A 17,137-nucleotide genomic window follows, 5' to 3' on the forward strand; every position below is an offset into this window, starting at 1 on the left:
TTGGAAAATGTGGTGTATTGGTAGAAATAAAGTGGCGTATCTGTAAATACCTGAAGTAGTCTGAATTGGTAAGATTAAAATTTTACACATATATCATTGAAACTTGCAAATACCCCTTCCTTATAAAATCTTTAAACCTGTCAAGGCCTTGTCTTTTCCATCTCAAAAAGGTTGCATCTATACTAGCTGGAATAAATGCCTGATTATGGCATATGGGTGCCTGTATGGAAAACTGAGAGAGACCCATATATTTCTGAATTGATGCCAAATACGTAAAGTGTGCTTCACTACAGGATTTGCAGAATATGAGGATATGGTCAGAGGGACTCTGGAGGGTTACTAGTGCTGGAAGTGATGTTGAAAGGCATGAATTATTTTCAGCTTCACACCAAACATGAGCTGATGACTGATGATACCAATAAAGTATCTTCTGGCAATTTGCCGCCCAATAATATATTTGTAAATTTGGCAATCCCAATCCTCCATCAGAGCGATGTTTCTGGAGAAAAGTTTTCTGTATTCTGGGAATCTTACCCGCCCATATAAATGATGTAATACACCGATCTATAGACTGAAAAAATGATTTTGGCAAAAAAATTGGGAGACACTGGAAAAGATAAAGAAACCTAGGAGAACATCATTTTTATACAATTAATTCTACCAACCAGTGTTAGATTAATTGCTGTCCATCTCTGAAAATCAGACTTTAACCTATCCACCAGCGGAGTGAAGTTTTTACCTAACAATTCTGAAAAGGTAGGCGTTAGATTAATCCCTAAATACTTAAACCCATCTCTAGACATAGAAAATGGAATGTCAGAATCCTTAAGAGAGCGAGCCTTGGCATTTATAGGAAAACACTCACTTTTAGTAAAATTCAACTTATATCCAGAAAAAAACACCAAACGTTTGTAAAGTGTTCAACACATGTGGTAGACAATGTATAGGGTCTGAGATGTATAATAATAAATCATCAGCATACAAAGACAGGTTTATGGGTCAATCCGCCTCTGTGAATTCCACATATTTCTGGCTTTGATTTAAGTGCAATAGAAAGAGGTTCTATAGCCAGGAGCAAACAAAAGAGGACTAATCGGTGATCCCTGTCGCGTTCCTCTTGTCAATGGAAAGAACTCCGAGTGATTCCTGTTGGTAACTACAGAAGCCTTGGGATTGAAATACAAGAGCTCAATCCACTCTCTAAAATTAGGACCAAAGCCAAACTTTTTCAAACACTCAAAAGAGAAAACCCATTCCACCATGTCAAACGCCATTTTTCGAATCTAAAGATATAACCACCTCTGCTTCAATATTGGATGCTGGGGTGTATAAAATATTTAGAAGACGTCGCACATTAGAAAAGGAATGACGTCCCAAAATAAAACCAGTTTGATCTGGGGAAATTACCTCTGCCATTACTTTTTCCATCCGCCGTGCAAGCACTTTAGCCAAAATCTTCACATCACAATTGAGAAGTGAAATAGGACGATATGACCCACATTCCTTTTCATCTTTTCCTGGTTTTAAAAGTAAATTATAGAGGCCTCTGTTAATGTTCTTGGCAAAATTTTTTGTGTCTTTTGATTCATGAAAACATATCTTGTAACAGCGGGACTAGTTGCCTGGAGAATTTTTTTAAAGAATTCCACTGGGTACCCATCTGGGCCTGGCGCCTTCCCATTCTGCATTGTCTTAATAGCATCCTTAATCTCAGTCGATGAAATGGGGAATTCTAAATGTGCTCTACTGACTTCATTTATTTTAGGCATATTCAACTGACTAAAAAAATCTGACATATTTGTATTGTCCCGGGCGCTTCAGATGTGTACAGGTTTGAATAAAATGTCTGAAAAGTATGATTTATTTCCAGAGGGTCAGCTGTAAGACTGCCATTATTGTTTTTAATATTTGGAATATGTTGCTCTGATGCTTTGCGTTTTAACTGGTGAGATAGCAGGCGACCTGACTTTTCCCCATGTTCATACATAAAGCCCTGTAATTTCAATAGCATCCTCTCAGTTTTTTCAGATACCAATAACTCGTATTTAGCTTGAAGTTCTACTTTTTCCTTATATAGTTCTGGAGAAGGAGACTCTGCATATTGGCTATCTATTACCTGAATATTTTTTAATCAATCTTTCTAACTCTTTACATCTGTTTTTATTCACCATTGATTTATAAGATATAATTTTCCCCCCTAATAACCACTTTAAGTGTCTCCCATAACGCAGAAGAAGATACTTCCTCACTTTCATTGAATTCCATAAACTCTTCAATGGCTGATGATATCATTTGGCAAAACTGTTCATCTTTTAATAAATAACTATCAAACCTCCAGGGAGTGTATTCATGGGTGTTGTGGTTTAAAGAAAGGTCCAGAAGTACTGGGGCATGATCAGATTCTACTATAGATGAATATTCAATTTTTTTAACCAATGGTAGTAACATATTATCCAGAAAGAAGTAATCAATTCTGCTATACGTATGATGTACATGAGAGAAAAATGAGTAAGTCTTACTCTGGGGGAAACAAAAACGCCATGGATCAGTACAACCTATCTGAGCCATGAACAGTGACAATTTTCTTGCCATTTTAGAGGGAGAATTGGATTTTGGATTAGAGCGATCCAAAGAAGGAATAATACTGCAATTTAGATCCCCTCCAAAAATTAACTGATGGGAATTGAGATTTGGAATTGATGCTATCAATCTGTCTATAAATCTCTCATCATCCCAATTAGGCGCATATACATTCACCAGTACAACTGGTTTAAAGTATAAAGTTCCCTCTATGACCAAAAAACGCCCTTGTGAGTCCTCTATTACCTTAGATGCATTAAAGGGAATTTTTTTATGTACCAAGATAGCCACCCCTCTGGACTTATGATCAAACTTTGAATGAAATGATTGACCCACCCATGCTTTTCTTAATCTGAGATGATCTTTCACCAATAAATGAGTCTCTTGCAAAAAAGCAATCTCACATTTTAACACTTTTAAATGTGCAAAGATTCTTGCCCTCTTCACTGGACCGTTCATCCCTTTCACGTTCCAGCTTATAAACCTGACAGCCTCACCTACATTAGAATTAAGGCCCCTCATGAAACTAAAAATAAAATTGGTAGGCTACATACAAACAAACTGAAAAAAAGACTCACGATGGAAAAAGAAAAAAAAACCCATGACGCACATCCCACCCTCACCTTGAACAACAACCCCCAAACCCCATAGCGCGTAAAACTGCCTATGTTTAAATCCCTAGGGATAAACTGCAGGCTCGCTAATAATGTCCCTGCCGGTGAGCATTAGTTAGTGACCTGTGATTTCTACAAGAGTCCCAGCGTCTAGCATTTTGCGTCAGTCAAATGTCATACATTTTACAAGCATACACAACTTATTTTACATCTTGTATCACCAGGAAAGAAGATACCGTTTTTCAAGATTAATCCTGAGTGCCCGCTGTGTCAGCTGCGTCATTGTCCCGCCTTCTGTGTCCGATGCGTTTGTTGTAGAATTCTTGCGCGTCCTCTGCTGTATCAAAGAAGTACTCCTCCCCGCCCAGCCACACTTTCAGACGGGCTGGGAAAAGAAGACGAAACTTCACCTTGCTCGCATACAAGGCCTTTTTAACTTTGCCGAACACCTTGCGTTTCTTCGCCAGTGACGGGCTCAGGTCAGGAAAAATCCGAAGGCTTTCTTCTTGGAACATAACCTCGTTGTTTCGTGCCCAGTCGAGCGCAGCTTCTTTCTGTGGATGTTTCCGAAAGCACACCCACGAATGCTCTAGCTGGATCCTCAGGTTTCGTTTCGTTTTAAGGGAGCGATTGTGCTCTCTCCAACTCAGGCGGCTCAGTGAAAACATCCGGCCCCATAGCTTCCATCAATAGCTCTTCCATGAATTTGATCGGGTTTTTGCCATCCTCAGAGCCTTCTGGAATGTTCAAAATACGCAGGTTTGACCTGCGCGATCTGTTTTCCAGATCCTCCAGCCGATCCAACAAGTCCTGGTTAACTGCTGTCAGAGCTTTAATGGTTGCCTCGGCCGCGTTCAATCGCTCAAAGTTCTCACCAGCTGTCGCTTCCGTCGACACCAACCTTGCTTGAAACGAGTTGACAGTTTCTTTAATACCATCCACGGCAGTTTGAAGAGGTTTAAGTGACTGGAGAATCAACGTCGAGATGTCATCTTTAAGCACAGATCTCTGTTTAGCCAGTTCAGACACCAATTGAGCCATGGATACAGTTTCCTCACCGCTAGCTTTCTCCTCCGCCATTGCTGAAAGTTTACTAGCCAACCTCGTGGAAGACGTTTGTTGCGATGATTTATGCTTTCCACTCATTTTAGTCACACCAAGCACACCAGAAGCTTTTGCCACTTATGTATAATCTTGTAAAAAAACAATATTTTAGAAAAATGCGACGCCAAATTAAATATAATTTTCAAGTTCACTGGGAGCTCTGCAGATCACGTCCTACCCCCACAGCGCCATACCGGAAGTCCTCACACCACTGACTTTCGACATTACGTGTAAATGAAAATTTTCACTAGGGCTATTTAAAAAGTGCGTTCAAATATCCCAAGGTTTTTGTACACTACACTACAATAAAAAAGCCATATCAGAAAACATGGAGGAAATCAATCCTGATGTTTTGTTCACGAGCAGGACAAATAAACAGCGCTGGGAAATAGGCCTACACCTGACAGCGACATCCATCGGCAGTGCATGGATGACGTTGAGATCATGCAAGTAGCCTATCGGACTTTGTCTTCCTTGGCACGGCAGACGCACTGGACCAAAATATGACCGGGCGCTTAGGGAAATTACGTATTGTTTCGTTTTGGTCTTGCACCGTATATAAAATAGCCTACGCTTACTGTTTCTGAGAAAGAAAGTTTAAATGCTGGCAATGTGGAACTAACATCAATCAACAGAAGTAGTTTATACCACCAAGACGAGAATCAAAGTGTCACACAGGCTTTGAGCTTTGTGTTGGTCAGTTTAATCCTTTATTGGCAAATACCAAGGAACCATAATCTGCAAATTGATGTATTACTTATTTTGTACATTTATTATGTTTATTGTAGGCTAATTTCTGTTTGGTGTGTGCAATGGGGCTGGTGGTGGTGGGTGGGTGGGGTGTTAGTACACTATACTAGTGTATACAAACAATAATATTGAGCTCAGTACCCTACATGATGTTTGGACTTTGGAATGATGTGGCGAGCTTTTACATTACGTTGATTTGGGTTGTGGATCCAGCTGTGACCTCATTTGTCAGGGCCAAACTTAGTCAAGTCAAGTCAAGTCAAGTACTTTATTGTCAAAAATCTATGTCACAGGGGTTAGTTCGTTTGACCAATCTCCAAAGTGCAGTTTGACTAAAAAACTGACTGAAATAAGTAATTGAAGATAATCTCTCTCTCTCTCTCTCTCTCTCTCTCTCTCTCTCTCTCTCTCTCTCTCTCTCTCTCTCTCTCTCTCTCTCTCTCTCTCACTCACTCCCTCTCTCTCTCTCTCTCTCACACACACACACACACACACACACACACACACACACACACACACACACACACACACACACACACACACACACACACACACTTAAACTAGCCTACTCATACATGAATTTACAATTCTTTCTCTGACACATTCATTCACAGCATACACACAGACAATACACACTCACACGTGCAGTTTTTCAAACACTGACACACCGATATTTAACATGTACAATACAATACAATACACTCACACACACACACACACACACACACACACACACACACGCACACACACACGCACACACACACACACACAGTGTGCAATAAGAATACTGACATAATACCCCCCACACACACACACGCACACACGCACACATAGCAGCAGAAGTACAATCAGTGGTCATAGAAGTAAAGTGAGAAGTGTAGATCTGTATACAAGGTGCAAGAGTAAAGTGCCAGTGGTATGGTGAAGAAATGTTCATGGATTGTCATCCATTGACCTAGGAATGTTCGTGTGGCTTTCTTCAGTGTGTTGATGAGTCTGATGGCTTGTGGAAAAAAGCTGTTGCTCAGTCTGCTTGTGTGGGACCTTAACACATCCTACCATATCTGTGAGGGATGCCTTGAGACTAGTAACAACTTTACGACACATGCACACTGAGTCAAGAGCGGGTGGTGTCATAATACAGTTAAATAGAATTACTATTGCAAAAGATTCAGATACTACAAAACTCTCAATGTCCTCTTGAGTTGCTTTTTACAACACATCTCTCATTTCTCAAAGCAGGAGTTGTTAAAAATGCTCAAGACTATAAAAATATTGACAGCATGATATTACTAAAACATTTCTGTGTTTTCAGAAATAATTGGAGTTTACTTGGCGTCCCTTGTTTCAAACACTAAGCCAGGCTCAAACTACACGACTAGCGATTGTGTGTCCGATTTTGGCGTCGGGGTGCACCGCACACTAGAAGAGAATCGCAACTGTCAATCTTGTCGCTGCTCGCAGCAACCGAGACAATGCCCGACGTTCTATTTCCAGTCGCAAATATCAAACACTGTTTGATTTCTACGACTAGCGATCGGCGACTTTTTGAGCTGCCAAAGTTCTATCGTAGAACGTCGCTCACCACAAGGAAATCTTTCCCGACAATCGCTTGCGATGGTCCTGGGGGGTAACGTTCCAGCGATTGTCGTAAGGGGGGTTTTCAGCCGAGAATCGGCGCGATAGTCGTGTAGTTTGAGCCAGGCTTAACAACCATGATCCTCACACACTGATCCATGTGAGGGTCAGCTCTATATAGATCCCACAGCCCATTGGTCCCACAGCCCAATAGTCCCACATCTTATTCCTGCTGCTCCATGTTCCACACATTTTACAGGTTATTAAGTTATTCAAATATAGGCCCTATGTTCTACAACTCCATGTTTCCACATTTCCGAGTAAACTAAGAGAACTTTGGAACATAGGGGTTACATTTGAATAAGGGGTTACATTTGAATAAATTCTTAGAATGTGGTAACATGGAGCAGCAGGAATATGCTGTGGGACCAATGGGCTGTGGTACCAATGGGCCTGAAAATTGATGTTAAAAGTAGGGCTGGGACTCGATTAAAATTTTTAATCAAATTAATCTATAGGCTTTGGAATTAATTAATCGCATTTTAATCGCATTTTAATCGCATTTAAATATCTGACTTGCGAACAGTGAAAAAAATATTATTCATTTTTAAAAGAAGAGAGAACTCTTCTCAATTTCAGCAGGATGTTCACCATCAGACGTAATACTGCCTTCCACTGGTCTAATCCAGAACTATGTAGCTATATTATACTGTGATTATTTTTTTTATCGCGTTAATTAATTAATTGAATCGCATGATTAATTAATAGAAATTAATGCGTTAATGTCCCAGCCCTAGTTAAAAGTCTTAGTGATGTGGGACCAATGGGCTGTGAGAACATAGACACACTCCAGTCCTGCCCCTGTCCAGTGTCCATGTTACCACCCAAGGATCCACTGACCCGAAATGTCATAACAAAAAAAAAAGAAAAACAAAAGCAAAACAAATTAACAAGAGGGAGCAAAGCATCCTGGTTAAAGCGGTCTTTTTTCAACTTTGTCTATATAATTATAATTTGGTCTGCTCCCAGGTAAGACACTTTGAAGCGCAAGCTAACCAATCTAACTGGTTACCATCTGCTGACAGGTTATCTGATAGGTTTAAAATTGTTGTGTAAGAAAATGTGTTTTCTTCTATTTCACAAACTTTAAAAAAGTGTTTCAAAAACTTCCCTAATATCTGAAATGTTTGTCCAGAGTCATGTCCATGTAATGTACTGCGTAGTACTATGGTAGTAAGACGTTTTGACTATTCAACTTGGTATTTCTGATAGGAAACTAATGGAGAGAGATGGGGAAGGATCTGCAAAGGACCCAGGCCAGAATTGAATCGAAGCCGGGTCGGCGGCATGGCAGCCCAGTGCCCTACTGTTAGAGCCACAGCATTGCCTATCTTATTATTTGTGGATAGACCTCCATGACACCGCTCACTGGGCATTTCTCAAAACCTAGTGTGCGCACTTCCAAGTGTATTCAGCCTAATTAATCACGCCCAGTAATTGGATACTCTTAGTCACACCCAGTGATTGGATACTTGGAGTTCACCAAAGAGTATCCAATCACTGGGCGTGACTAATTAGGCTGACACACTTGGACATGTGCTCACTAGGTTTTGAGGAATGTCCATTATGTGCTCCACTCACTTGCACTCCACCCATTCTGGTCACTTCTTCTAAATCTTGGGTTCCTGTCATGACTTGAGAGACAGCCCCCCCTTGGCTGAGAACAGGATGTAACAGTCATCATGTCTACACAGACTGTCTTCCTTTCTCCTATTCAGATGCAGATCAAGACTTCAAGCAGGCAGCCTGCGTGCACCTCAATTTCAACAGTCACGTATTGAGCACCACAGCTGATACGGTCAGTAACAATTTTGTTGTAGAATTGTTGTACAATTTTCTGTGTTAACCCTGTTACTATATAGACAATAAAGTACACTTGTCTTGACTTAACTTGACTTGAAGGCTACACTGTAAAAATTGGGGTGTTCAAATTTTAGAAAAAAAATCAGAGTAAATATACTCTATGAATACCTATGAATCCAGATAGAGCTGCAATGTTGTAAGAATCAAATCCGTCTTGCACAGAGATGTCAAAATTAAAAGTAAAGTAAAAAAAAAAAGAAACAGTTTTCTTCCAACACAGGTAACTTGTCTGAGTTACCACTTGACCTGTGTACTTGTCTTATGATCATCTGACTCTGCGTTGGTTGGATCAAGTTTGTGGTGGGTCCTTGTTAGGTTTTTAGTGTTTTTCAGTAACAACACAGTCTATCTACTTCATTACGTACAATGGAGTAAATGGTGTAGCAGTTGTGTAATATCATGTGCTAGTGTTGTACTCACACCATTAATTTACTTTTACTTTTGACACCTCTGCTCTTACTAGAAAGGGCCAAATGTTATCTGAAAGGAGTTAATTTAAACTCTTTAAAAGTTACAGTATTTCGTGTAACATTGGTATTTTTCCGCTGTGTGTGGTAACCATTCCTCTTGAAATGGTGAAATGTGACAATGCTATTTTGTTACTACTTTGCAGGGTTTACCAGACTAAAGACAGAAGTTCAAGGCAAGACCAGCATGGATGACTTTGAGATAAACTGGAATGACTTTGACGATTATGTGAACAATAGTACGGAATATGTCAATCACAGCTATGCCACTCATGAAGTTGTTGCTCTATGCAATAAACTTGACATAGTGAAGTTTGGCGCTAGAAACCTCCCTCCGTTTTACTACATCAACTTTCTGATCAGTGTGCTGGGAAACGGCCTGGTGCTCTACATCATCTACAAGTATGAGAAGCTGTCCACAGTCACCAACATCTTCTTACTCAACTTGGTCATCTCCGACCTGCTGTTCGCCTGCAGCCTCCCCTTTGATGCTGTCTACTACGCCTCCGAGTGGATCTTTGGACTGGCCATGTGCAAGCTGGTGCGCAGCCTCTTCTCCGTGGGCTTCTACAGCTCCATCCTCTTCCTCACGCTCATGACCTTCGACCGCTACCTGGCCGTGGTGCACGCCGTCACGGCCGCCAAGCAGAGGCGGAAGGCCTACGCCATCAGCTCCTCCGTAGTGGTGTGGGTGGTCAGCTTGGCATCCAGTGTCAAAGAACTGATTCTGTACACCACCAGCAATGACCCAAAGTTTGGAGAGATGTGTGAGGACTTTGGCTTTAAGAAAGACAACTGGCAACTGTTTGGATACTACCAGCAGTTCTTCCTCTTCTTCCTCGTTCCTCTGGCCATTGTCCTGTACTGCTATGTGAGAATCACGGTGCGGATCATGGACACGCGCATGAAGGAGAAGTGCAGAGCGGTGAAGCTGATCTTTGTCATCGTGCTGACCTTCTTCATCTGCTGGACCCCCTACAACATCGTCATCCTCCTCAAAGCCCTGGAGATGTCCTCCATCACCACAGCAGAGTGTCCCTCAGATGCTCTGGACTACGCTCACTTCATCACGCGCAACCTGGCCTTCCTCTACTGCTGCATCTGCCCCGTCTTCTACACGTTCATAGGCAAGAAGTTCCAGAACCACTTCAGGAGAATGCTGGCCCGACACATGCCCTGCCTGAACATCACCGTCATTGACACTAGTCAGAGCAGCAGAACAACTTCTCACAAGAGTCCGCATATAACTGACTACTGATAGATCAGCTTACCAACACTCTCTCCAGGGTCCAGGGTCGGATTAATGCACAGGCTAGATAGACTGCAGCCTCGGGGCCACCGAGCAGTTTTAGAAGTTTCTTTTCAAAATTCATGCTGCCCATTCACAAATCCTTTTTCATGAATACTTACCTCCACCATCACATTCTAAGTATTTATTCATAATAATATCATATATTCATGAAAAGATCAAAGTTGGCAATAGGCTGCACAGTTTCAATGAGCAACATAGTTGCAATACCATGGTAGGTGCAGATAATGGACCCTCAGAGCAACACTGCCATCCATTTCCTCAACACCTTCTTCAGGGCGCAACCGAAACGTGACGGCTTGATGTCCATGTTACAATAAAGGACTTTAGGAGTGCCTCGGACCCCCTCTGTCTATACCTTAAGTTTTCATTTTTGGAAACTGATGAGCACATAAAGATGTTTTATGAAACTATACCCCCAGACGCAACATATTTTTCTCTCTCTACACCCTCAAAATAGTGACATTACACAGCTTAGCTCTTGCAAGCCTACTGCTGCCTCACTAAAGCCCTGCCACTGCTGTTCCTGACAATATTTTATGGACTCGTAACTTATTCTGAAGTACACGACAGGGATGCTATGCACTTACATCATAGGTAAGGGTTACAGTGTACTTGTTATAGTAATCAATAAGTTATGGTATGACTTAAATTTAAGGCAATGATATGGGAAATGTAGTGAATATTCATCCTAAATTACATGTAATGGGTCTTTTGTTTTTGCATCTTGCACTTTGCTCTGTTTGAACTACGTGTATCTGATGATGATGAATGGTTTGTGCACACATCAAATGTGTCCACGACATTTTGTGTTTTATTTGTGAAGCATTTGTGTGACATGTGTGTCTGTTCCTAGACTTGACAAAAGGTGACTAAAATAAATAAAAATTTCAGACAAAACAGCAGTCAAAGAACAGTCAATTGTCTTGATTGTTGTCTTTTGCTTTTGATGCATGACGGAGAAAATCTAAAAATGAAAAATTGAAAAGCAAAGTGCATGTAGTAATTAATACATTTTCAATAAGTCAATAAAAACTACAATGAATAAGGAAAACAGTTGTAGAATGTCCAATAGTTTAATTGTACTAATGACTCTTGTTATGTAGACCAGGGGTTCCCATTTAACGTGACAAGCCCCCCCCACCCCCCCCCCCACCCCCCCATATACCGGTAGATTCCAGCCAAGGCCATGTACTCTCTATGGCCGTAACACACCCTTTTTTTCTGGGTACCCCTTTTCACAACCATAGTCTAGGTATGTGAATCAGTGCCCCACTGGGAAATATATATAGCCTATATTACTGTAAAAAAAAATATAGTAGCAATATTCAGAGATGCTATGGATTATAATGCAACGTTTCACTAATGCGAATATTGTTTAAAGGAACAGTCCACCGTGTTTCAATAATAAAGTGTGTTTGTCTCTGACCTGAGATGAGCTCCTCCTGACCTGCCTCGTCTTCGGACACGCCCCCCAGTCAGTTGCAGCAACTCGTTGCAACTCGTTGCAGCTTGGCTCAGCTTTGCCAACGGACACAGAGGCGGCTCTAGGGTCAGCTGGGGCCCCAAGCGAAAATTCATTGGAATGAACATTTGAATCAAAATAGTATACTACTTGTGTAGTGGTAAAGTGTGAGGTGCTATTCACCAACTTGGGGCTTTTGGGCAGTAAGCGGCTGCCTGTCTAGCCTGGTGACAAGATTGGGCTACGCCTCTGTGTGTATGGAACGTATGTATTGTTAGTGCAAGCTGTACGCCAGGAGCAGATGGGCAGTGAGACTGGTCACTCACTGTCGGCCCACCGGCTGGAGTTGGCAGTGTTGTGGTTCAGGGCCGACACACCACAGAGAAGGCTGGACACCACCTGACGATATCTGCTTCTGGCGTAAGGCTACAGCTACCTGCGAAGGTGGTTGAGGAAGGCACCTCCTCTGCATACATTATGAATGTGTATTCCCTATGTTTGTCTAGTAATTGATACAATAAAGATGTTTGTGTCACAAGTCTTATTTTCTCTCGCTGACCCATGGGCACCGGAGGAGGTGCGACAGCCAGCAATGCCCAGCAGGTATTAACAGCTACCTGTACAATCCTTCTCCCATTCATTTTATGAACAACACAATGTATAGCAGGATAACAGCTGTAACATTGACTATCTTTTTCTATTTGTGAATAGACTTCCATGCAAGCACTCATATGTGCGTTCCAATATACGACCTTGCGTCCTCCACTTGGGCTTGTGGCTTCACGTTTTGCTGATGCCCCGCCTCCGTGGAGAAAACAATTAAGTTTCCCCGCTGTCAGCCATGCCGCAACAATTTTTGGGGGACTACTCTTCATTCACCATCCAGTTTGCCAATGAGAAAATGACTTTACAATTGAGCTTTTGCGAGATATTGAAATATAATGCTGTTGTCAGTGATGTCATCACAACGTATTACTTCCTGGTACGAGGCCACAAGCACAAATGGAGGACGCAAGGTCACATATTGTGCTCGGCTCACACTTCTGAATCTTATAGTCCCGTCATGACTTGAGAGACGCCCCCCCTCCCCTGTGCTGACGACAGGATGTCACAGTCATTGGTCTACACAGACGGTCTTCCTTTCTCCTATTCAGATGCAGTTCAAGACTTCAAGCAGACGGCATACGTGTACCTCAATTTCAACAGTCACGTCTGGAGCACCACAGCTGATACGGTCAGTAACATTTTTGTAGTAGAATTGTTGTACAATTTTCTGTGCTAACCCTGTTGCATAGAGTTTTGACAGTAAAGTACACTTGTCTTGACTTGACTTGTAGGCTACACTGTAAAAATTGGGGTTTAAAAATTTTAGAAAAAAAATCAAGAGTAAACATACTCTATGAATACCTATAAATCTAGATGGAGTATTTACACCGCTGTAAGACTCAAATTGCTCTTGCACAGAGATGTCAAAATGTGAAAGTAAAAAAAGAAACACAGTTTCCTTTCAACACAGGTAACTTGTCTGAGTTACCACTAAGACCTGTGTACTTGTCTTATGATCAGCTGACTCTGCGCTGGTTGGACCATGTTTGCGGGGGAGTCCTTGTTATGTTTTTAGTGTTTTTTCAGTAACAGCACAGTCTATCTACTTTATTAGGTACAGTGGAGTAAATGGTTGTTGTAATTACACCATTAATTTACTTTTACTTTTACTCTTGGCACCTCTGCTCTTGCAGGGGACTCAAAAGTGTGGAGTGGGCCGAGTGTTGAAACGAATTGAAACAAGTTCATCTAAAGTCTTTGAAGGTGCACTGTGTAAGATTTTTTTTTGTTTATTTCCGGAACTCATGCTACCTATTCTTTTTTTTTTTTTCTTCAAATGCTACTATTACTATGTCAGAACGCTATAAAGGACTTTTAAAAAAAGCACAACAAAATACCTCCTCTTAATGTATGTTCTCTACAAGTCTTCTGTTGTCCAGTCTTGCACTTTAAATGTCTGTATGAGCAATGTCTACGTCCATACTGTCTATGTCCATGTATGAGTACTGTCTATGTCTATACTGTCTATGTCCTTACCTAGATTAGTCTATGTCTGCATGGGAGAGCAAGAAACGCAATTTCAAATTCTTTGTATGACCAGTGCATGTAAAGAAATTGACAATAAACTTGACTTGACTTGACTTGACTAATGTTACCTTTTCATGAATACTTACCGCCACCATCAAATTTTAAGTATTCATTATGACTGGGAAAGTTGCACTTTTCATGCATGGTCCTCCATGGTCTGCCATTTTGAATTTCAAGAAATGGACTTTTTAGCTGCAAAAATGACTGTACTTGGGCCATACAAGAACATATTAGTTAACTACTTTCATGTAAAGATCAAATTTGGCAATAGGCAGCCCAGTTTCAATGAGCAGCATAGTTGCAGTACCTTTTTTGACCATTTCCTGCACAGTATACCTTTAAGGGTTATTTCGTGTAACATTGTTTTTTTTTCAGCTGTGTATTAACCATTCCTCTTGAAATGGTGAAATGTGACAAAACTATTTTCTTACTTCTTTGCAGGAGTTACCAGATTAAAGACAGAAGATAAAGGCAAGGCCAGAATGGATTATGATATGCTTGACTTTGACAAAGAATGGAAGGATTTTCTAGATTATCAGAACTCTAGTACAAATGACAGTGTAAATCCCAGCTATGTTGTCAATAACGACATTGTTGTTCTATGCAATAAAGCTGACATAGTGAAGTTTGGCGCTAGAAACCTCCCTCCGTTTTACTACATCAACTTTCTGATCAGTGTGCTGGGAAACGGCCTGGTGCTCTACATCATCTACAAGTATGAGAAGCTGTCCACAGTCACCAACATCTTCTTACTCAACTTGGTCATCTCCGACCTGCTGTTCGCCTGCAGCCTCCCCTTTGAGGCCGTCTACTACGCCTCCGAGTGGATCTTTGGACTGGCCATGTGCAAGCTGGTGCGCAGCCTCTTCTCCGTGGGCTTCTACAGCTCCATCCTCTTCCTCACGCTCATGACCTTCGACCGCTACCTGGCTGTGGTGCACGCCGTCACGGCCGCCAAGCAGAGGCGGAAGGCCTACGCCATCAGCTCCTCCGTAGTGGTGTGGGTGGTCAGCTTGGCATCCAGCGTCAAAGAGCTGATTCTGCACACCACCAGCAACGACCCAAAGTTTGGAGAGATGTGTAAGGAGTTTGGCTTTACGAAAGACACACTGGACAACTGGAAGCTGTTTGGATACTACCAGCAGTTCTTCCTCTTCTTCCTCGTTCCTCTGGCCATCGTCCTGTACTGCTATGTGAGGATCACGGTGCGGATCATGGACACGCGTATGAAGGAGAAGTGCAGGGCGGTGAAGCTGATCTTTGTCATCGTGCTGACCTTCTTCATCTGCTGGACCCCCTACAACATCGTCATCCTCCTCAAAGCCCTGGAGATGTCCTCCATCACCACAGCAGAGTGTCCCTCAGACGCTCTGGACTACGCTCACTTCATCACGCGCAACCTGGCCTTCCTTTACTGCTGCATCTGCCCCGTCTTCTACACGTTCATAGGCAAGAAGTTCCAGAACCACTTCAGGAGAATGCTGGCCCGACACATGCCCTGCCTGAACATCAACCTCCTTGACACTAGTCAGAGCAGCAGAACCACTTCTCACAAGAGCCCACATATAACTGACTACTGATAGATCGGTTACGCGGCGCTATTCAGACATGTCACTATTCAGAAATTGATGTCTATTGTCTGAATACCGGCAGGTTTCCCACCAAAATCTGCCAAATCTGTGGTTTGTGCTACGTTGCTCAGTTTTTTCAGTTTATGGAGAGTGCATGCTGTTACCCTAACCCTATCCCTATCCCTATCCCTGCCCCTAACCCTAACCCTGACCCTGACCCTGACCCTGACCCTAACCCTAACCCTATGGCATATCTGCTGTCTGAATAGTGGTATGTCTGAATAGCGGTATGTGTGAATAGCGCTTGCTCCTCTGATAGACCAGTTTACACAGCTTACACTCCAGGGTCCAGGGTCGGATTAATGCGCAGGCCAGATATGGCTGCAGCCTCGGGGACCACCGACCACCACCTGCCAGGGGTACCCTTATTGGCCAAAAGGGGAAAAACTGCAGAATTGTGACAACATGCGATATTGAAAAATGTATCTGTTGTGTTCAGTAAAGTTGGTAGACATGTTAGTAAGACACTGTCTATGTAAATTTGTAAAATTACCCATAGCAAGCAGTAGCCTAGAGGCCCTAGGCCATCCTAATCTGGCCCTGACTCTATACTGTACATACATGTTTATACATATTGGACTACTGGCAAGCAACAAAGCTGCACTCAATCGTGATAGGTGCAGATTGGACCTTTAAGAGCAGAACAACGCTGCCATCCATTTCCCCAACACCTTCAAAATGGCGCCATTACACAGCTTAGCTCTTGTAAGCCTACCGCTGCCTCACTAAAGCCCTGCCACTGTTGTTCATGACAATATTTTGTGGACTATGTAACTAATTCTGAATTACACGGCAAGGTATGCTATGCACTTACATCTGTAGGTGAGGGTTACTGTGTTGTTATAATAAATAATAAGTTATAGTAAGAAATTCAAAAAGTTGTTTAAGGCGATGATGTGAAATGTGGATGAGGATATTCATCCTAAATTAATTGGGTCTTTTGTTTTTGCATCTTACACTTTGCTCTGTTTGAAATATCTAATGATGATGAATGGTTTGTGCATGCATCAAATGTGTAAACAACATTATGTGTTTTATTTGTGAAACATTTATGTGACTTGTGTGTTTGTTTCCTAGACTTGAATTAAAAAATTGAGACTGAAATAAATACAAGTTTCTGACAAAACAAGACTAGTCAATGATGTACTCGTATAAAACCAGCTGGATTACTCTTTTGGTTTTGAGCTACACTGAATAAGGCAAACACTTCTGGAATTTCCTTTAGTTCTCAACTGTACTAATGATGCGCCCCAGCATCCCCTCGTGGCCCCTAGGCGGTCCTTGCTCCACTGATTGTATTATAGACATACAGGTCTGAGCTGAGACAGCTGACTGGCGCCATCTGCAGGCTACCTATGGTCACTGCCAGCTCTCCAACATCAGAGGAGCTGCAGCCAAGCATTCGCCACCAGTTTTGTGTGTATTGGCATTCTGTATACGTGTTGAAATTGTGCACAGGTGTGTATTTATCAATCAATCAATCAATCAATCAATCAATCAATCAATCAATCAATCAATGAAAATGTATTTGTATAGCACAATATAACAACGATAGCTCACTCAACCTGCTTTCACATACACAT

At 41.9% G+C, this 17,137-nt stretch overlaps 2 protein-coding genes across 3 annotated transcripts; both read left to right on the top strand.

The window, feature by feature from the left end:
* The first annotated feature begins 8,412 nt into the window (after nt 1-8,412).
* LOC134466367 (C-C chemokine receptor type 4-like) lies at nt 8,413-11,268 on the top strand. The gene is made up of 2 exons (XM_063220258.1): nt 8,413-8,484; nt 9,163-11,268. The coding sequence occupies exon 2, from the start codon at nt 9,204-9,206 to the stop codon at nt 10,272-10,274; it is 1,071 nt and encodes a 356-aa protein (XP_063076328.1). The 5' UTR covers nt 8,413-8,484; nt 9,163-9,203; the 3' UTR covers nt 10,275-11,268.
* A 1,681-nt stretch (nt 11,269-12,949) lies between these two features.
* Nucleotides 12,950-16,670, top strand: LOC134466368 (C-C chemokine receptor type 4-like). Of its 2 annotated transcripts, XM_063220261.1 has the most exons (3): nt 12,950-13,024; nt 13,530-13,608; nt 14,365-16,670. In XM_063220261.1, the coding sequence occupies exon 3, from the start codon at nt 14,406-14,408 to the stop codon at nt 15,501-15,503; it is 1,098 nt and encodes a 365-aa protein (XP_063076331.1). In that variant the 5' UTR covers nt 12,950-13,024; nt 13,530-13,608; nt 14,365-14,405; the 3' UTR covers nt 15,504-16,670. The 2 variants fall into 2 exon arrangements, with proteins under 2 accessions (XP_063076331.1, XP_063076329.1); XM_063220259.1 differs by lacking the exon at nt 13,530-13,608.
* The last annotated feature ends 467 nt before the right edge of the window (nt 16,671-17,137 follow it).

The sequence above is a fragment of the Engraulis encrasicolus genome, chromosome 16 (assembly GCF_034702125.1).
Source record: "Engraulis encrasicolus isolate BLACKSEA-1 chromosome 16, IST_EnEncr_1.0, whole genome shotgun sequence".
Taxonomy (NCBI): domain Eukaryota; kingdom Metazoa; phylum Chordata; class Actinopteri; order Clupeiformes; family Engraulidae; genus Engraulis; species Engraulis encrasicolus.